A 22,109-nucleotide genomic window follows, 5' to 3' on the forward strand; every position below is an offset into this window, starting at 1 on the left:
CATGATGACATTCTCAGGCATTAAATTACAGATTCACTGATACTTCTGAAAGCATGACAAACTGGAGTCTGTGTTTGACACTTACTGCACTGTCTGTTAGTGCTACAGCTGTGGGATCAGACCCTACAAATGCTCAAGCCTGTGAGAGTATTTGCAGGAGTAAGGACTAGTCATGTATATAAGCATTTTCACCATCAGCCTTCATGTTATGGAATCAATTCTGGACAGAGCCAATTGTCTACTGGGAGGTGCTGGATACCCTTATCAGTGATGTTGCTGAGAGTTCATTTTATTCGACATTTTACGGAGGTGCCCAGCTCACGTTGTAACTTTAATGCAGACTGTTAATATGAATAAGTTATATCTCTATTTTTTTTGCATTCAGATTCAAGGTCAGATCCAGCTGGCCAATCTGTGGAGGTATCTAATGAATTGCCAGCATCCCATAAAGTATACAATTTGAGATTAGAAGCAGCACCACCTTGTTACCATGATAGTCAATTGCAAGTGGAAGTGCAATGAAAGAAAGGGCAAGGTAATGTTACATGTGAGTGGAATAGCACTCAATCCATGCATTATGAAATTGTCATTCTGTGCCACTGTTCAACATAAATGGACTAATCTTCGGTTTGAAAATGAGGACAGCTTGACTGTTAAAGAACAGGTCATTTGGCTTCTGGCAGCAGCAGAAGATGCTGTAATATTAGCTATAAGAACTTGTGCATTCTTGGTAGAGGAGATAAAAATGATTGAATTGTACTCCTTGCTTCTGTATCTTCTGAAGTAATTCATATTTGGACCTGGATTCATCTAAGTATTTGCATAATTCCTGAGGCCATTCTTATTCAGCCATGCATTTCAGCTTGTGCTTAAACTTAAGCAAGTGCTGAAGCTGTGTTCAGTTCCTGGGGCTTAAGCTTTGCTGGACAAACTCTTGGCCATTAGTTTAAAATGTTTCAGTAGCTTCTGAGATTTCTATGCTGTAGCAAATGGAAGTTTGCTGTATTTGTTGCATTATGGGCTGAATATTCTTTAATGACTCAGTAAGGTTAAGGGCGAACCTCTTGGGACCCTGGAGAGGATCATTTTCTGTTGGAAATGCAAGAGCCAGAGAACTGAGGTGATGTCTCCTAGGAGTTTTATGGACTCTACAAAACTGGCAGTCACACTGGCTGCCTTCTTTCCACTGGGTTTTCTTTAAAAGGGATGAGTAGCACCAAGAAGAAGGTTTTGTTGGGCTCTTTGGGACATGGAATTCTTGAAGCCAAATTCTGCTCTTAATTACACTTCATTAATCCAGAGTAACTTCCTAACTTTGGGAAGGCTATGCCAGGTAGTAGCCATTGCTGATGTGAATTGTAGTACAATTTTTAAAAAGTAAGAATTCCAGTATTGCAGAATATATTTCTGTCCAAACCTGGGACAGCAGTTAATGCATCATAGGGGAAGCAGTGGGAGAACTCATGGGCCTTAGAGGAAGGCCTACATTTTTCTGGTGGATTAAAAGAGCAGTGATGGCTAAGAAGTGGAGAATGACACTCATTCTGCTGTCTCTGTGATGGATTATGGGAACTTTCTGCAATGGGTGGAGGGATTGCTGGAGGGGTAACATCTTAAATCCTCCTCCAGTGGCTCTCTAGAACTTGGAGTCAGGTCACAAGACAAATGAAAATTTTTAAATTTGGGTTGAAGCCTATCTAAAATGAAATATTTGGTTACAGTTTTTGAAATAAAATACAATAAAGTTTTTTTTTTTCCTTTGGAAAAATCATTTTCAAAATTTTTGATAGAAAATCCACTATAGAATAGATTCATGACCTGAAGTCTTGTTCACAGTGAAACTGGTGGGAATTCTGCTGTTAACTTCCATATAGCCAAAATTTCACTGGGGTTTCCTTTGCAGCAGGTGGGATTGTGTGGCCCTTTATCTGGAGATATTAATGTAGCTTCAAAGCTTCCTGGCCCACTTAAATAAAAGTGTTCTTATATATCTCATTGATTTGTCAGAGATCTTGTTCCATTGAAGGTAACACAATTTTAGTTCCTATCCCAGAGACTCACAAGGATCTTGATACGTATTTGTTAAAAAGGAAACCAGTAACACGTACTTCTAACATGCCAGTAGCAGAAGAAAGGGCAAATGTTCAGGTTAGTGCTGTTCTTTGCTGGGCTGTGCTCAGAACATTGCTGTAAAATATTTGTTCTGTGAAGGGGAATCGCTGCAGGTACCAGATGTAGGTGTTTATAGTGGGATCATATTTCTGGTTTAATGTAGTGCTGTACATCATACTGTCTCTGTTTGCTTGGTCCCAGTGCATATGATGATTCATCTACTGCAGAATTTTCCTGTCTGTACAGCAGATTTTATTAACCCCCAGAGAGGCCTGTTTGGAAGCTGATTTTCCATCCCAGATTGGGGTCCCACTATTAAGATTCTTTTATGAGCAAGGAGCAGTTCATTCCATTGCTGGGTGACTGGAGCCCTCCGTTACCTCTTCTTAACCTGAGGCAAGGTGTCACCAATAGTGAGAGAGGAAAGAGAAAGGAGCAGAAGAATCAAAGGGGGTTGGGGAGGAACAAACATTTCTAAACTGAAAGGGATATTCAGTGAACTATTTTCATAAGATACGCATATTTGGAAGTTTGCTAAAATGTGTTTGGAATATTTTTGCTAAGCAACATTAAATGAAAGTACAGCTAGTTCTGGACTTAGCTTACCCATTCTTCCTTGGACTTAGGGCTAACTCAGAGCAATTTGCTAATTTTGCACTTTCAGCCCATATCTACGCGCTTTACTGGCAGGTTTCACTGTACTGAGGACAGCTCTGGCAGACACATAAAGACCCTCTATGGAAGAAATGGTCCCTAGAAGGGCCCTCAGAGTAGAGTTTCAAAAGCACCATGTTCCCAAAGAAAGGCCAAGTTTTTCAGAAGGGCTCAGCAACAAGCACTCCTGCTGTGACAGATGGCTCAGTATTTCAAAAGATCTTGGCATTAAAGCTGGCTGGAAGTTGTCTGTTTTCTTGTTTTTGACAGGAAGTTGGGTTTTCTATTAAAAGTAGTAAGTGTGGAATCGGCAGATTTCCTTTCAGCATTCTATTTTTATGTGGGAGTTTCAACTGTTTTGGTCAGAGGAATTCTTACTCCTGTAATACATTCATTTACAACTCACTGTGCTTGGAGGGCTGTGTGATAGATGCTCTTGAAAATCTGATCACCTGTTCTGATACCTCAATAACATGAAGCTTTTCTGAAGATCTATCCCAACACAAAGCATACGGTGGGTGATCTAGTGGACAGAGCACTCAGGTGTGCTACTTCACAGGTGCCATTCAGGTTTTCCTGGGTAAGTTCCCATTCAGTTTTTCTAGAGTGAGCTATGTTTTGAGAGATTTGATTTGGGATCCTGAGCACATGATCTTCAATGGGTTGAATGCTTTCACTTCTGGCTGTTCACATTCAGGATTGGGAGTGCTCAGCCCTCTGGAAGTCAAAATGTGTTTGTATGTAGCTGGGAACTCAGCGAGTGGTATCTTGGAACTAGAGGCTGTTTCTTGAAATATGCGCTTTAACATTTCTGTGGTTAACTTTCCTATCCTTAAACTGGAGGTCATTCTTCATCCTCAGGAAAGGGGTTTTAAAGTTCAGTGTTCATGCATGCAACTGTGAAGAAACAGAAACACAAAAAAAATCCTTCTTTTCCATCTGACTATCTCAGAGCTCTTTTAAACTGTTAATTAATTGAGCAATCATAATGATGCTCCTGTGGGGATTAAGAGGGAGGAATAATTTACAGGTGGGAGAAATGAGGCATGAATGACTTCATAGCCTTACCTGTGCCATGCTGTTAGTCTGTGACACATTCAGACAGATACCTTCTGTCCTGTCTCCTTTTGCATCTGTGATGGGTGGCTGGGAACATCAGCTTCCTCCCCCCTTCCTCGTCTTTGTTTGTAGAGGACCCATTTCCTTATCACCAGGCTGCTGTTTGATTGCAAGTGCAAGGAGCCTGTGCAGCCCATCTCTTTGAGGGAGTAGGGCTTGAAAGCTGGGAAATTTGTTTTGACTCCCAAGTGCCACCCGCTGAATGAGACATGGCCAAAGAGTCTCCACTGCACAGCAGAAAGAGAGTCAGGAAACTAAACCTCAGGGTGCTCTTAGCACAACTGCACATCCTGCACTGCCTCCCTCTTCCTGGGACTCATCCACGGCTGGATTATGGTGTGTTGTCCTCTGTGCATCTCCTGTCATGCAGGCAAGACATGCCTGGCATTGCTTCCACACATTTTTCTCTGCAGCCCCTGTTGCTGTCCCAGCAGTTCCTCCATCTCCTTGCACAATGGGAGGGAATGAGAAGGGGAAAACTCTTTCAGGGGATATTTCCACTGGAAAAATGGGGCACAAAACTATGCTCCAAGCTCTCCCCACTTCCCAGAACACTTCAGATTATCTCTCTGCTGCACTGAGCGGAGTGGCTAAGGAGTATCTGCCCTGGCTCTGAAATACCAGCTCACTTCTGAAGAGCAACGTGGCCACTCTGTGTCACCCTCTCTTTCCTGTCTGTACAAGGAATCTGAGGTCAGTAGGCTTCTGCACAGAAAACAGTGTGACTACTCCAGTATGTGTAGAATAAAAGAGCACAGAGTTAATCCATACTGTTTAAAACTTGTGGGCTGGGCATGGTAAAATACTGCTTCGGAAAAGGCTCCAACACACAATTTCATCTACAGTTTGGCTGAGAATCCTATTTAAATTTAGTTCTTAAACACAGCTGTGAAGCTCATGAAGATGTCACATTGGCTGCTCACCCAGCAACCTTTGTAGCCTCCTGAGAAAACAATAAAAACAGCAATAGTGAGCAGTAATTCTAACAGGCTGCTTTGCCTCATTCTTCTGCATGGTACTGACTGCTCCTGTTGTGGTCCTGTGACTCAAGACATGAAGTTTTTCTTTTTGCTAGTTTTCTTCTAGCAAACCTGGTTGCAGACTGCATCTCCCTATCAATTATTCATATCTGTAAAGGAAAAACATACTGGCATAATTTGCAGGCCCCTGGAATACTAAGGCTTTTGATTTAACTCACAGGGCTTTTAGCTACCTTTAGCCATAGCTTTTTAAATAGCTTTTAGCTGGATAACAGTGATAAGCCCTCCAGGAAAAAGCAGTGGTAAATGGTTGCTCATGATATATATTTTGTACTCCTGTCTATGGTAGTGTTTGTTATTCTTTTTCAATTTATGTACCTTGTAAAATGTTTCTGGTAAAGCTGCTGCCCCCTGTGAGGTGAATTTAAGCCGATTGACTTCTGGCTTTCCTAATTGCATTTTACAACCCCCCTACTGCATCTGGGACCAGAGCTCAGAAAGCCCTGTTTAATGAAATGGATTCTCTTCCATAGGTCATTAACACCCTATATTCTGCCTTACCTAAATTAGGCAGTCTCCAGTATTCTCTGATCTTATCCCAAAAGTAAAGAGGGTGTCTTATGTGCAGATATAATCCTTTCATATAAATTTCCTATTGAACAGTTATTAAAAAAGCAGATGAGAGTAGGTAGAGCTTGACCTCGCAGCTGAGTGCACATGCTGTCAGGGACGCAATGCCTGTGAACATCTGGCTTTTCTGCACCACGGCAGGTGATGGAGTTCCCGCTAGTTCAGGAGCCTACTGCCAATGGTTATCACATGCTGTTGTGAGAAATCTCATCAGTCAAGTGTCTCATAAATAATGTAGAGGAAAGCAATTAGCACACACAGCTGTAGCTGTTTGCAAAATCACAGTCATACCTGTCACGGCAATCTGGAAAGGGCAATTTCAAAACCATTTTTTTAACTGACCAGAATGGTCTAGCTAGGTGCTGGGGCTGGGGGGTAGTTGCTGGTGAGTAAGGAATAATTGCACTTTCATGTCTTTTTATAGAGATATAATGAAATCCATAAGAGAGAATTTTAGGAGTCTTTCCAGATTGGGAAAGGGATAAAAGAGATGCACATGGTTTGAAAAGTCCTGGCAGTCAAGGCCTTATCCTTCCAGAGGTTTGCAACTCACTCAGCTTCAGAGTGGAGGGGACAAATTTTATGAGAGCCTTGGACTTGCATTTTGAAGGCATCACTTAGTTATAGTTTATCTATATTGACAGACTGTCCAGGAAGAATAGGCAGGAGGAAAAGGAAGAAGATATTGCTTGAAATATCTCATCTGAGTATGTTTGCCATGACAGATTGATGGGGGGTAAATTGTCTGAGATCTTCCAGTAATGATAGAAGGGAGACGAACCTGCTCTCTAACAATCTCAGACAACTAGAGGGAAGGCGTGATGACATAGGTTTCTTTATTTAGGTGAGCACTGGGAAGAGGATATCTTTAACGAGGACAGGCTTAGAATTCAAAATCATCACAACATTATAATTCAAGGAAAGCTAATTGGAGCCCAGACGAAAGCAATAAGAAGGAAAAGAGGTCTAGAAAATAGGAGTTCCAAGGAAAGGTTAGGTCGTTCAGTCTGAGAAGAGAAGGCCAAGGAAGACATGGTCTTAATGGTCTCGAGCTAGGTAAAAGGTAGCTTCAGGGAGGAAGAGAAGAAATTGTTTTCTAGTCTAAGTGAAAAATACTAGGCTAAGGTTAAAGCAAGGGAGACTTAGACATTGGGAAAATCTTTCTAATGGAAAGGATAAGTAACTACTAGAATAGACTGCCTAGGGAGTCAGTAATGCTGGGCTGTCAGACATGACGTAGGTATTATTCATCCTACCTTAGGATGCAGGATGGACCAGACAACATGACAAGGTCCTCTCCAGCTCTCATAGCTGTGCCCTGTCATGATGTTTCTGCTACCTGAGTACTCAGAATATGTTCCTCTTTAGAATATCCTCTTTTGGCAGGGAATTATCATTCCCATTCTACAAACAGGGAACCGAATCACAGCATATTGCTAAACTAGAATGTCTCAGTCCCAGACTCTGAGATTCCTTCCTCTTCCTAAAAGGAAGTTCAGTATTGTGTTGTGAAAGATGAATTCATATCCTTATGTTCATCTCATGAATGCTGAAAAATAATTCAATCCATGCTTAATGGCCAGATGAATTTCAAAAGATTGGAGTTATAATTTCTAGCTGTGACACAAAGAGAACAGTATTTTTCTCTCTGTGGTTCTCCTGTGCAAAAAGGGACCACAGTTACTGCTGTTGTCTGCACCATTTGACTTGTTCTCCTAAATCAGTGCGCCATCATCTGGCCAAGAAAGTGGCACAGAAGCCCAAGGAACTGACAGCTGCTTTCTGGTGGCCCAGGCCTTCATCCAGTGAGAGTTTCACTGGCCAGGCTTTGACAGTCACCAAAGCAGCAGCCGGTCATTGACTACCAGCTGGACAAAAATCCCTGCAGTCAATCAACAGGCTGTGCCTACTGGTCTGGCCTCGCAGAGACAAATAAGTCCTCTTTAAGTGAAATTAATTGCAGTCTACCCAGAAATCCCATATAGTAGATTTTGTTAGACTGAAATGGGAACTTTCTGTAATATGTTATTGAGAACATTATGGCTGTGTGCCTTTTTGGACTGCATAATGATTAGCCATCAGTGGATTTTGCTAAGATGCTCAACTCAAGTCTTTAATTTGTTTCTTTCTTTCATTTATTTATACTGATTAAGTTTGAGTAGAATCTGGGGAAAATGAAGAACTTCCTCTGGAACTACAAATGGATAATTGCTCAACAGCCAGAACTGCAATAACTTTAAAGATCTTTATTGAGCAGACATTCAGCCTTCAGGGCACTGTGGCAAGTCTGGAGCAGTTTTGGTTTTGTCTTCTTAGTAGTTAATCCAACTTTATTCCAGTGTAACATGTTAGCTAGCCATGATAAGTGTCTGGCTCTTCTTAAGCCAATCTTGACCAAATTAACACATTTTTAAAGATGCTAGATCACATTATATGTTGGATCACAAATAAGTGTCCAAGAAATGTGAGTTAAAATCATCTAACGTGTTTTAAATGAACATCTCTCCCTCCTGTCTAGAGAAGAGTAGTGAGTGCAGAATTTGAATCACTTTCCATAAAACTTTCCAGGAATATCTCTAGTTACTCTTCTTGAAACAAGCTGAGCCTCTGATCTTTGTAACGTTGTTGCAGGTATATATTGACAGTGCTGCAATGCGGAAGTGACTGTGCTGTACATGAGGGTAGAAATCTTCCTTTGTCTGCTTAGGTTCTGAAGAGATGGTATCTTCTGGATCCAGAAGTTACCATCTGCAGTCTCCTATCACCTAGGAGCTGCTGAGTCCACATTAGGATGTCTCTCATTGTCTTTGATGCTAAGTTATTTAGGGCAGAAACTGTTCTTCACTAAAGGTAGGATTCATCTCCCTCAACTTTAAATTTTAGGAGCTGCTTTCCATAATGAATGGAGCAAGGTTGGCATCTCCAGCTATAGATTCCTCCTTTCCTAATCTAGATGGGATGACTTTCCACTGGTGTTGCATGTACTTTGCTGTCCATTTCAGAAGGAGCCCAGGCAGCAAGGTGGAACTGGATGTCTCCTTTCTAGATAGTCAAATTTGGTTAATTCCACAATAAATTTCAGCACAGTGGGGTTCCTGATGTTTCTTGGTGCTAGCATAACTCCAGTAACATTGTAGAGATTCCACTTTGGTTAGATTTTTTTTTTCTGTAAACTTAAAGACAATATGGAAGTACCCTGTAATGAACCTAATTTTCCCTTTTTAGGATCATCCATTAGCAATAATCTATCTGCTTAGTCTTTAACATTTATCAGGTGGAAGTTCAAGTGCTTTCAGTTACTGGTCATGGGCCAAGCATATTGGAAACCTTTCAAATGCTAGAAACTGATGCTTGAAGCTAATACGGCTGCTTATTCGCTTGGGGCTCAGCCTTGCACTGGAATATCTCATCTGACTGCTTGTGTGAGAGTTCATATTCGTTCCGAAGATGCTCATTATATCGAAGACTTTTCCATTAAGAGGTTTTGCCCCTTTGGCAGTAAGATGTGGCCTTTTCTATAACTCCTTCTCGGACTGTAAGGGATAAGAGATTGTTTTTGAACACTTTTACTTCTCTCCATGTGGTCAGGATGCTAATCTGCCTGGCATTTAAAAAATTCAAGGACATAGAATGGACTGATGTGTCTGAGGTACAGGCTGACAAAGCTGCATTTCTTATAAATACCCAGATCAAACCATACCCATCATTATGAGATAGTTACTAAGTTGGAGGGGCCCCATGCTTGAGCTGGGGCCTTCCCCTTTCACTTGTAACTTCAACTCAGAAGATGGCAGATGTCAGAGTAATGAATTGTCATCATAAACATTTTCTATATGTGCCAGGTCTCCTAACAAGTTGCCTGAGGGTTTTTTTGAGTAATTTTTGAGTAGAGATAATATTTTTATTTTATTCATCAGTACTAATTTGAAAAAGTGAAGTTCCTTATGTATCAAAAGCCTTAGATATATCAGACCAGCTCTAGATGACATTACATGAATGTCTTGGTGGGACACCAGGAAAGGCTAACATCCTTGCCAGTTTCATTCTGAACTCCCCATTTCATGTTACTATCTGCTAGTTTTTTAAAATTCATAAACGCAATTCCCTTTCACTGATCTGAAAATATGGAGGAAGGCACCCGAGCACTTTACTTTCCGAAGATGGTCTCAGCTTCTTCAACCTCTCCTGATCATATAGATTTTCGTTGACTATAACTTACTCATTTCTATCCACTGCACATTTTCCACGTAATAGTACAATTCTCGCATTGCAATGACCGTAGCTATGTATTGCTTTAGAAGCAGTTTGACTATTACAATAATGGTATCATTTGGGGCAGCTTGTAATCAAATCTTTGCTGCAAGAGGTTTTTGCCTCTTGTTCTTTCTTTAAAGTTCTAAGAAATGCAGTGACAGCTTCATCCTGCTTCTAATTTATTCCTTATTCCATTTCACTCTTTTGTTTCAGATAAAACAACCACTCACAATCTGATATGAGTGAAAGGCAGCACAGTGTCAAAAGAAAGTCCCACATTTGGCTGCCACGCAAAAGACAAAATGTACCAATCGGATGCTGTGTATCTGCACTGTTTCCAGGAGGCAGCTGTCTTCCAGATCTTGCCCCCAGTGTGTCACTGTTAGAGAGAACACGTCCAGCCTGTTTTAATCAAAAATATTGGCAGACAGTGGGAAGAGAAGAGACCACATTTATCCTTTCTGTAACCCCATTTGGCCTAATGTCATTTATGCATGTTTAAGGGTTTGTGTTCATTGCGGTAAGCAGAGCAGTGACTGGACATACCCATGCTGAGACTGTGGTTCCATATACGTTATCCTTGGAGGCTAATTGGATTCCTGCCTGCCCTTCCACTGTTGACTGCTCATGCCTGCCTCCACCCTCCAGTGGTCCCTGTGCAATTCCAGAGAAAAGCTGTTGGATATTGTTTCTTTTTCTTTTTTCATGTGGCTTCTTTCAAGCATTCAGTTTCCAGTGAGCTGCACAAATGGTTGTATTGCCACACCAGAGGGGGAGAGGAGCAGAGATACAGGTATGAGAAAGAGTGACAAGAGGCAAGAAATTTCCCCAGTTTCAATATGCCTGTTTTCAAAACACGCCTGCAAAGCAGACAAGCAGCACTGTCCATGTTCTGTAGAGCGGGATCTGAGAAGCACCAGGTGTGGAGGTGCGCTCACTTTGCAGGCAGCGAGAATACTGGGGGACTTTACTGCTCCCACCTGTTTGAGGGCAGCACAGCAGAACTGGCAGAATGGGCTGTGTGGCTTTTCATCCTTCAGCACAGCGCTGGGCATCTTAAACCACCAAATGAGGTTGGCCTGAGCTACTCTGACTTCCATGTGAAGTGGACTGGGAACGTATGTATTTTCTGCCCTGCTGCCTGGGCTAGAGAGGCAACAGCCTCCAGCCGGCAAGTGCTGGTGGCCATTGTGGGGCCTACTGCCCTGAAATGTGAGATCCTGAGAGGTTATGTCTAGGAGTTTGTGGCGAAGCAGAATATTAACATGTAATTCTTAATCATTATGATTCAAAAAAATCAGCCTTCCCTCTGAAATCCTTGTCAATGTTGTAATTACAAAAGTACAGATATTTTAAATTTGGTTGAGTAAGTATGCAAGAAGTGGTTTTGTACTTAAAAAGCTCTGGCTGTATTTATATAATTGGGTATATAATCATAGAGAAGGAAACTGAAAAACTCTCTGTACAGTGGTGGAAATGTCAGAGGTCTCCTCACCCCCATCTCTGCCAAAAGCTCCCCTGAATGAATTGTGGAGCCCACTGTGCACACACTGAGGTCTAAACCAGCTGTGAGAAGTCTGCTCTCAAACTGTTGTGCTCTTCTTTTAAATCAGGACACTTTGTGGATCCATTTCAGGGTGGGCTGCACACATTATTGCCGCTCCGTGCTTTGTGCTAACCTGGATGTACTGAAATGAGTGGCTGGAAATTTGGGAACCTCATAAATGAGGTTCGCCCTATCAAACAGTGATGTGGCATCACAGCCCAAGTCCCTTTGCTGTTTCAGAGATGTTGGTCAGTGTAATACATAACTGTAGTGATAGAGGGCTTAGACTTTATCAAGTGTGTTGAAATTCAGGGAAGAGGAAATGCTACTTTTTGTTAACCATGAGATAGAAGCCAACATTTAAATATTAGGAGACTCACCTCTGAGAAATATTCAAGTGATCTTATTTGCAGGAGCTGCTTTGCACTTGTTCCTGACTGGGAGGGCAAGCTGGGCAAGTAGAGGTGGAGGCACCAGAATCACTGGCAGAGTGTGAATGTGCGAGCTGGCCATGGAGGGATCAGCAGCAGGGGCAGAGTTGCTCCAACTGATCGAGATTCTCTTCAGAATCTGGGCAGGGGCTGAAAATACAGAGAAAAGATTATGGAGCAAGAATGTCTCCTCACAAAGGAGTCTGGGGGTGTCTCCATTGCAGAATTGTTTCCTTCATATCCGTGGTATTGCTGTGCTATGGGAGGGATAACCTTATGTTGTGCCTGGAGAAACTTCATCCTTGGCTCCCTGGAGCATGGCCCAAGGAGCAGTCTCACTCCATAGTCTGTAGTTGAGTTCAGTTTAGGGTTTGTTGGTTATGAGTGTACATTTTTTAAGCTTTTTTATTTTGTTACAGCTTAACAACAACTCTCTCAATGTATTTATTGACAAATATGTTCTGAGATGTACAGCTATTTCTGTGCATAGATATAGTCTTTACATCACAGTCTTGAATCTACGGAATAGGTCAGCTCTTTGGAGTGATCCTTAATTTTATTCCTATTTAGAAGTGGAAAAATAGGCAGTGACAACAAAGAAAAGTGTATTTTCTCTTCTAAAACCATGCCGGTTTGAAATTTTTCGCTGAGTTTCCTGATGTGGCTATTTGCATTCTTTGGTGAATACAGACTGACTGTTAGCAGCCTCCAAATAAAACATGGTTATATGGAGATTTACTTGGCCCTATTTTTGGTTGGCTACATGAAGCACACAGCAGCAAACTGGTTCAGCTCATGCTACATGTCCTCTTGCAACAACTGCTTCCTGTAAGAGCTGTCCAAGTAAATGGGATTGTTGCTTTAGCTCAAGAAGTAGGAGATTTAGTTCTGGTGGTTGTATTTGATGATCAATGAGCTCAGGAAACTGCATTTACACAGCATTCAAAAGCCCTTTTATTCTGAAAGATCAAATCCAGGCTTGTGTTAAATGCAATAAAGTCTACCATCGTTAAAACATTGAGGCTGCAAGTTTGACCACAAAAATGCTACAGTAATATAGTTGGTATTCGGTCCTTTCTGTAAGTCAGTGTTGCCAAGTCTGGCATTATTTATTTATTTATTTATTAATTTTCACAAGTCTCGTGTCTTTCATGCATTTCATAAAGCCCCAGTGTTTACAGGCATCTTATTCATCTTATGATGAATTCTTAAAAATTCTTAAAAATCTGCTACTAGCCCATGTGGACAAAGAGGAAGTATGAACACGTGATAAGACTGATCCTCAGAGGCAAAACCAGAAGGCTTATAAAAACCCACATTTAAAAGTCAAATCATGATTTTTAAGAGGATCTCATGAGTTTGGGCTCTCACGTTTCTCCAGTGCCTGGGGCTGACTGTACTAATGAACGCCTGGATCAGGCCGTGACTTCAGTGCAGAGGTGCTATTATATACAGGGAGCCAGAGAGCACTGAAGTACTGTGATGGATTGCGTGAGGAATCCTCTTTCCAGTTATTAAAATCCTGTTTTACCTTCGCAGCCTGAACTTTGTGTTGTGCACCCTGTTTATTGTGTGTTTCATAAAGGCCAGAGGACTCATCCTGTTGTTCTGAAACTGCTTAGCCCATCTTTGGCTGGATATACTGAACAGGAAAAGCAAATGGTTGCTTAGGAAAGGACTGTATTTAATGAGAGAGCTGGGCTGAACATTTCTCAAACAAACAAAAGCCAACAACTCTCAATCTGGCACTCACTTCGCTCTTTTGTTTGCAGCATCGCCCCATTGTATTCTACATCCCCTTTTTTATTTCTTTGTTACAGTATTTCATAATCCATATCCTGGATACTGTAATTCCTGGAGGAATGCACAGCATAATAGATACTGCATGATCACAAAATAGTTCACCTTGTGCCCCACAAGGCAAAGCTGTAGCAAAAATGATGCAGCGTGGCTGTTTCCCAGTGTTCCCTGCTTCACTGACTTTCTTTTATTTGGAGAAATTCCTTTAGCTTCTTCTCACAGGGGCTACCAAGTGAGAGGAAGTGCAACCTTCCTCCACCCAGCAACAAAATTGCAATGGTTTTGGAGAACTTCCCACTTTGATGATGTCTCTGTACAACCCAGTACAGCAATAAAACTGGCCAGTGTTTTTATCCCCATGCTTCAGGCAAAGAAACTGGGGTACAGAGATGTTAAATGACCCATGTAAGGCGTCACGAGGAGGAACAAATCCTGCTGCCTCTGCTGCAGTCTGGGAAATCCCTGCCTGTAGCTGCAGCTGTGGGATATGCAGTTGTGCCAGACTGCCAAAGCCAGAGTAACTACAACAGCATTTCTCAAGTGTTGTTTTTTAGAAACACATCCCTATCCCGAGATGTTAATTAATGCTTGACTAAGAGTCAGGACAATTTGCAGCTTCGCTCCTGGCATTCTCACGGCCTGCTGCCTTGCACTGGACAGCACACCACGGGAGGAGCTGGGGCCCTCGCAACCTGTCAGCTCCTGCAAGCCAGGGCTGGGACCGGGCTGGGCGAGGATGCCCTCAGCTGTCCTGCCTGCCCTGCGGGGCCACTTTCAGCAATGGCGACGGCAGCAGTAAAGGCCTGTTGTCCCGCTAAAGAGGGAGCCGGGGCTGCCGGCCCGGGGCTCGGCCCGTCCTGCCCCGCCAGGCTGCCCGAGCCGCGGACCCCTGAGGGGGCCCAGCAGGGCTCTCGGCAGGCCTCACCCAGCGTTTCGCAGCAGAAGAGGCTGCCCTCGAGGGGCAGACGGAGGGAACGGGGCCGCCTGAGGGCCAGCAGCGCAGAGCCAGCCCCGGCCACACCGACGGCCAACGGCCCTTCGCCGCCACGCGACCCCTTTAAGGCGCAGCGCGGGGCGCACGCGCGCGACCTCGACAGCCGTTGCGCGGCCCCGCCCCCCCGCCCAACGGTCGCAGGGGTGACGCGCCGGCGCAGTGCGCACGCGTGGCCCCGGCGTGCGGCAGGGCGGGGGGCGGGGCGGAGCGCGGCCCTGGCAGCGGCCGGGACGCGCCGGGCGGCGCCGGCGGGCAGAGGTGAGATGAGGCGGGGGCGGCGTGGCGCGGCCGTTACGGCGGTTGGCGCCGGCCCGCTCTGTGGGGCGCCCCGCGGGCGGGCCGCCGCCTCGCCGGGAGGCCGGCTGCGGGGAGCGGGCTCGCACGGCTCCTGGGGTGCGGAGCCCAGGGCGCTCCGGGGGTGCGGGAGGCGCCGGGCGCTGCCCGCCCCGCAGCTCCCTGCGGTGCAGCTCCGGCCTGGCCTGCGCCGGGCTCGCTCCTGCCGTGGTGGCCGACGGCTGGCGGGGGCTCGGGCCGGGCAGCCCGGCGCCGTGCTCTCCCGAAGCGGCGGCGGTAGCGGGGCGGTCAGCTGCCTCGTTGAAGGCCGAAGGGGTGCAGGGCCTGCAGCTGTGTTTCCCAGTGTATCTCTTCGTTTCTGCCTCCTACTTAGTCTGTAGGCGTTGTGTGGCACGGGCTGTTCCTTGGTTCCTGGTTAGCGTTGTCACAATGATTTAACTGTGTTAGCGGGAATAAGGAGGTCAGGGAAAATGCTGAGCTGGTGTTGGGTCACGAAGTGCCAGTCTCTTCTAGGGAGCATGGTTAGGCTCTTTAGCCTGGATAAATACAAGAGCTGGAGAGCCTGGGGCATTGACGGAACTGGGCACTAGGGAGGCTGGAGAAAGCAGAGGGAAGAGATAAGAAATTTGGGGATTTTTTGCTATTGCAAGACTTCTTTTTTTATCTTCTCTTATTACTGGGCTTTCAAGTCCTCTTTTCTGCTCCCTAGTTATCTCTTGCTTGCAGAGCCTCCCAGCCTTGCTGCTTTGTTGTGTAAGCAGACAACTTATCTGCTCCAGTGCTGTTTGTTCACCCCTCGCCGCGCCTTTCCAAACAGGGCTGTGCTGGTCAGGCAGCAGTTGGGAACTCAGCAGAGATGTCTGTCCCATGTGGGAGCGCTGAACTTCAGGGTAGAAAGAAGCAGAGCAGTGTTCCTCAACTGAGGGCTAGACTGAACTAAAGTGTGCCTCCTCGAGCCGTGTCTAAACTAGAGAAACTGTTCTAGCCAAAACATTCAGAGAAGCCGATTACCTTTGGTAACAGCCCTCTCTACTTTTGCTTATCTGCATGTGTGTCACTAATATGAGTAGCGAATTTATCTTTTCCCAAAGCTTTTGGATGGTGTGTGTCAGTGTGTTTAATAACCCTAAAACTGTACAAGTGTTAAGGAAAGTCTTGTAATAAAAAAAAAAAAAAAAAAAAGTCAGGGAGACCCTTGATCCCTGATATGTGAAGGGACTCTGAAATTCTAGTTCCTGTTTTTACTAAGCTTGGATAATAAGGATTAATAGTGTGTTTTAGCTACTTCCATGATTCTGCTTGGAAAGGTGTTCAGGAAATATGGACAAAATTTGAACAATATGCCATTAAAATCAATTTAAAACTTGAAGATTAAAAAAGACTTTCTGTGCTTCTGTGCCTTACTTGTACAAAGAGTAAATTTGGACTCTTTAATCTAGGAATTTTTTTTCTTTCCTTGCTCTGACTGATTTGTGGCAGTGTTTCTCTTCTGCATTTTTATCTGATCTACACATCTCCACTAATCCGGTTTAGCCTAGAGGAAGGCATTGACATAAGTAAATTATAATGATCTTGCCAGAAGTAAATTTAGCAGATGTCTAGCCAATTGGGTGAGATTCTGAGTTGGTTCCCGAAAAGTGGTAGTTGAAGGAAGAGAAGAGACCAAACTAAATGTAGGAGTTCAAGCCTTTACAATAGCTGCCTATGATAACTGAGGTCGTCAACTCCATACCCTGTTTTGTTTCATCGTGTCCTGTGAATTGGTAATTTTGAACTTTGGCAGTTTCTGTAGAGTCTTGTGTTAATATGTTAGTGTTTTGTTAAAGTGTGTTTCCCTAGGGCCTTTTTCACCTCTAGGTCAAAACTTAATATTTGGTTAGCATTTCACAGAAATGTGCTAAGCAGGTCAGAAAAGGAAGCAAAGAGGAGATAGTTCCCAGTGCTGTGAACTTGCAGTACTTCTGCATGTACGAACTGAATCGGTTTCAGACTTCCTGACCATACCAGCTTAATTCTGACCATGCACTGGTTTCAAGAGACACCCTTACCCAGCTTCCTCTATCTCTTTCCAAATCTGCAGTCCATGGTGGGGGCAGGGGACCCCATCTTCTGCTCTCACAACACGCTGCAGAGCCCCTGTTCAGCGCACTACTTGCACAGCATATCCCAAATCTCCAGCCTCAAGCCCATTCTCCTTCCTGCTCGTCTTCTGTCCCTGAGAGCCTGCCTTAGATCTCCAGTGGGAAAGGCAGTCCCTGGGCTTGCTGAGTTCTTGCAGAAATTATATGTGAACTGTATTTGAATTGCTCACCAGCTGCATGTGGCTCTTGATCTGCTGTCTGGGCGCCCTGAAATGGCCCCGTACTGCTTGTTATGTTCTGGGTACTGAGTAGCTGTGCTGCTGCAGTATAAGGACTGTTCGAGGTTTGTTCTGTGCATGTGGGGACGAAGGGTTCCTGTGGTCTGACACTTCAGGTGTCAGCTAGAGACCTTGGTTAGAATGCTGTTAGCAGCACTGGCTGGGACTGCCTTTCCTGTTCTTGGGCTTTCTAGTCAAAACCTGGACTCTAAAACTACTGAAAATAAACAGGACTGCCAAAGATTAGTGGTTAAACTGCAGCAGGCTTGAAATTGGTGAAAGATGCAAATATGCTGTGTCTCCTGCAGTGCTTAATTTCAATGAAGGTGACATAAGCTGCAAGCATCTAAGTTGCAAATAGAGTGTGATGTTAATTGCTCTCACTAAAATATAGCATGTATCTGCACTGAATTTATTACTGAGTGTAGGATCAAGGGCCTTCTGAGAGTTTGTTCCTATATTCTTCTTGTTTAGATGTTTAGTGACTTTTTTTTTTAAACCTCAGACTGGCACAGAGTTGTGCTTGCCTGTAATTTACAAGAGCTTGTGGGATATCATTTTTTTAGTTCTGAAAACTTAAGCATTGAATGGCTCCCAAACATGTTTTTTTAAAGCTTTGAGTACAAAGCTTTAATAACCAGAATTTGCCATTGGTACAGAGCTATAACTGTGCAGGGTTGTCTGTTTTCAGTGCAAAAGAGATCATGCCTTTTAATATTAAATAATTAGTGGATGATATGCCAAAAAAAGCTGAAAGGGTGAGAGCTAATGGCAGTAAATTCCTTTCTCTTAATGGTCTTTGAAGGTATACATCTTGGACTTTTCTGGATTTAAAAGGTTTTGCTGGTCTGGATAGTCTTGACAGCATCACTGTGTAGTGGAGGTATGGCTTATACTAGTCAAATGACTCTTCTAATGGTGTAAATTCATTGTCCTCACAGTTTTTCACCTATTTCAATGTATTTGGCTTAATTGCGACTTTCTCTTCAGGTTCCTAAACTTTAGGTGGTGCAGTTACAACTGAAGCATAAGCTAGGCAAGGCTTCCTTGACTACAGTCTGGTAAAGACCTAAATAGTGCCTCTATGTTTTGGCTTTAGGCTATGGTGATTTTCATGCTAGTTCTAAAGTATGAGCATGCACTTGCTTTATTTTTAGTTTTGAATTGCTCACTTCAGTTCTTTTTCTTGCAGTGCACTTTAAACTGCATTTTTGCCTTGGTGATTTATGTTGCCAGGTAAAACCAGTAATGCTCTTGTAGTACTGATAAGTAAGTTCTCCAAGCAGCAACTTTCAATTAAATATTTGTGTACAGATTATCTTTTGCCACTTTAAGTAATACTGCTATTAGAAAAGTGAACTGTTATAGTCCCTGGGATTTGGACTAACTGCTCCTTGGAGACCTTTGTTTTAAAGGAAACCAGATTCAAATTTGATTTTTTGAAAAGGGGAAGGTGGGAAAGAATAGATTGCATTAAATGTTTTTTTTTTGTTATCGTACCTGGATGAAAGTGTGGTTGGTATGAGCTGTCTTAGCAAGAGTGTAGTTTGGCTGATATTAACTAGGTCCACTCAAAGAATGTTTTGCAGGTAGAGTACCCAGTAGACAGACACGTAGAGTTCATAGTATAAAAGCAGGCATAAACTGGATCTAGGTTAGAGAAACATGTAAAGGCCATAGGAGAACATATGAGAAAATTGGCTTGATGAGATATTATGTCCAATTTCTTGATAACTAAGTTGTGTGGTGATTAATAGAAGGCTACAAAAGAGCTAAATCCATTGCAGCATTTATACTGTGAGGCTGTACTGTCTTCCACATCTCTGTCAATGAAGATAGTCTGTTTCCTTTCTAAGTTGTAGGTAGTGAACTCCTGATTGTTTTTTATATGAAGGGAACACCTACCAGAGGGCTAAATGATGTTCTTTATCCTCATGCTTCTATTCTTCCCTTCCCCACCCTTCCAAAAGTTGCCACCTCCTAGTTATGTATAAAATCTGGTAGATTTAAAAATACAGAAGAGCTTGTTAAATCTGATTTTAAATGCCTGTTTTGGCAGGTGCCTAATATTCATTTTTGCCTTTAAAGTCCAAGTTATTAGTGTTTTATTTACATTTAAAGGCTCCTTTATTTTAAGCTGTAGATGGTCCCTACATGTCATGCTTGAGTCTAACATGGCTATGTAAAAACTTGTAATAGTAGTTCTTAAGTCAGTAACAATTGTTTAGTGAGAGGAAGGGAGCAAAATCCAAATGAATAGCTGGACTGTAGCTTCTTGAGCACCCTTATTGTCACTTCTGAACTTGGGCAAAAGTATGAGCCCTTTTGAAATACAGTAAGTGATGTACTTGGTGAGACTGGGACAATTTGTACGAAACATCCTTTCTTTGTGTGGATGATGCCTTTTCCTTTCGCTTCTGACACATCTATCTGTAGTATATATACCTTTGAGTTACTACTTCTAGTCTATGAACTGTGTGCTGTCTAGTGGGGCCGAACAGATAGTGCTATGCAGGCACAGATATTACTATGCGGGCTTTGAATTCGTACACTTGGAAAGTCTCAGATGTGTCCTTATTGCATGCTTTGAGATGCAGGTTTTTAGTGGGAAAAGGAGCTTCATTAAAGCAATGCTAATGCAAGATGCTGGTTAATGCAATGATAAACACCAATAATGGCAGCTTATGGTGTTGTCTTATGGAGTAAGCAACAGAGGAACCATTTCGTAGAGTAAGCTGTGCCATTCTTCAAACAGAGCATCAAAGTTTCTTGTTGCAATATGTGAATTGCTGTTACTTTAAGTGAAAGAACTCTGCAAGTGCATGAACATAATGTCTGCCAACACTTACTGCACAAAAACAAGCATTCACTCTGTATTGTGCTGACGGAATCAGGTATCAGCACACACTTGTTGACTAACTTGGACTTCAGTGTTTTGTTTTTTAAAAGCCTTTTGAGACAAGCTAATTAACTGTGCTTTATGACCTGGCTATTGAGAGAGATTTCACCTGAGGCCAGAGAGTCAAAAATTAGATATAGGGAGGGTGGGCTGGGTAGGGATTACCTGTTTATTATTCTACCTCAGGGGAAGGTAAATGAGAAAAGAGCCTGCTTATGTGCTGAGCTGTTGCAGCTCCAGTGGTTTTTTTTCCTTTTGGTATGGGCGAGAATGTCCTAGGGAATGTGGAATTGTTTGGGAGGCGGGTGGAATTTTAGATAGGCATGTTGCCTGAGGAATGTGCCTTTAGTGTTTTGCTGTTATGTTACCCTTCAGATAACTCTGAATTCATTTCCCTTATTCTTTCAGCTGTTTTTCAAGATCATAATGCAGCAGAAAAATGAAAGAACATAGAAGAAACTTGCTTTATAAAAGAAGTCAGTTGCTTGCCCAGTCTAGAAGATGGACCCCTGGATTTTGGGAGCTCAGGAAATACCACTTCCAAAAGTATTTTTTCCTAGCTAAGAAGAAAAGACAGCATGCTCAGCTAATTGTGACCTTAAATCGCAACAAATTGCACCCAAGACTCCAGTGCAGAAGGAAGGCACTTGAGCCCCAGTGCAGGTGGGCTCCTGATGCGCTTCTAAATGCCAAAACCTATCAAAAACCTACTGTTGAACATGGCGGTTTCATTGCAAAAATACTGAGGGCAGGAAGGTCCTGTCCCTATGGTAAAACCAAAAACCCATCTGCTGAAGCAGTAAAAAAACCCTCAACAATGAATCCTTTCAGCATGAAGATCCCTTGAACAAAGAATTAGAAACTGATGCTGTTCTTGATAGCATCTGAGTCAATATCCATTATGTCGCATGTAGTATGCTGCATGGTGCTGCCTTACCTGTGATGAAAGATGGTTTTGTGTGTAATGGGGAAGAGAGAAATAATGGTGAGGGCAACACAGTCCTAGTAGTTTCAAACAACTGTAAAAGGAAATGCTGTTGCAAAGGGAGTGGAATGGAACTTGTGTCCCCTTGACAACTATAAAGAGGTCCAAATTTAACCATCATACTGTAAAAAAGAGATCTTTGTTTATGATGCATAAGAAACTTTCTATGGTTAGGTTTCGGTATAGAATTATAAAATCCCCAAAACTTCGAGCAAGAGGCGGAACCTGCAAATCAAGAAAAATCAAGCCAAGGCAGGTGGAGAAAGTTACAAAGGACCATCAAGAGACTCTCCAGCGGGACTTTGAAGGTGGATTGTGTAATTGGCTTTCCTACTGGAAATTTAAAAGTAACTGTCTTTGGAACCAGTACAGCTTATCAGATATGAACAGTAATACACCTGACTCTTTAGGTGAGGAGAATGAAATATGTGCATCCGAGATCTGCTGTACGCAGGATGTGTTACCATGTACTGAGCTGTGTTCTGAGGAGCCAGAATCCAGAGGTCAGGATGGCAGTGCTGATGCTGTCCAACCAGAACTGCATGCTAGAGCTTCTCTGGAGGCAGAGACCTTGCACGAGGTGGAGACAGACGAGGCTCTGGCAGAGGATCATTGCTCTGACCTTTTCATCTCTGTGACAGAAAAAGAAATTGCTATTTCAGGTCAAGATGATGCAGAATCTAATCAGGTTATGAGTGTAGATGAAATGATACTGTTACAATCCTCCTTGCAGGATTCTGATGTGAATGATGATTTTGCAAATGGACCTTTATCCATGGAGCTGGCACAAAGTGAGGACAGCTCTAGCCAAATGGAAGTAGAGGGCTCTTTAAACCTGGACATTTTTAGCACAAAGTTACTAGATCACCCTTACTGTAAAAGTCCTCTTGAGGAGCCTTCACCAGAAAGCACAGGACTAAAATCGGGAACTTGGAAGGGAGGCAAAAGGAACAGTCAGAAAGCTTCCCGGGTGGCTGATGAGCAGTTGACAACGTGGCTTTGTGGTATACCTCTTACACATCTTAGGGCTTCCAGCAGATCCTGAAAACTGC

General features: G+C 43.2%; 1 protein-coding gene across 12 annotated transcripts in view; it reads left to right on the plus strand.

The window, feature by feature from the left end:
- SENP5 (SUMO specific peptidase 5) overlaps positions 1–22,109 on the plus strand; it is a 166,967-nt gene that overhangs the window by 128,442 nt on the left and 16,416 nt on the right. For 9 of the 12 annotated variants that reach the window (XM_067301672.1, XM_067301674.1, XM_067301668.1 and 6 more), the window contains one exon: positions 20,481–22,061. In XM_067301672.1, coding sequence (XP_067157773.1) covers positions 21,104–22,061 — 958 coding nt within the window. In that variant the 5' untranslated portion in view covers positions 20,481–21,103. Of the gene's footprint in view, positions 1–14,710; positions 14,779–19,755; positions 19,904–19,932; positions 20,068–20,480; positions 22,062–22,109 lie in introns of those variants that run through there. The other 3 variants (XM_067301675.1, XM_067301677.1, XM_067301676.1) reach the window with 3 other exon arrangements.

Source organism: Apteryx mantelli, chromosome 9, assembly GCF_036417845.1.
Source record: "Apteryx mantelli isolate bAptMan1 chromosome 9, bAptMan1.hap1, whole genome shotgun sequence".
NCBI lineage: Eukaryota > Metazoa > Chordata > Aves > Apterygiformes > Apterygidae > Apteryx > Apteryx mantelli.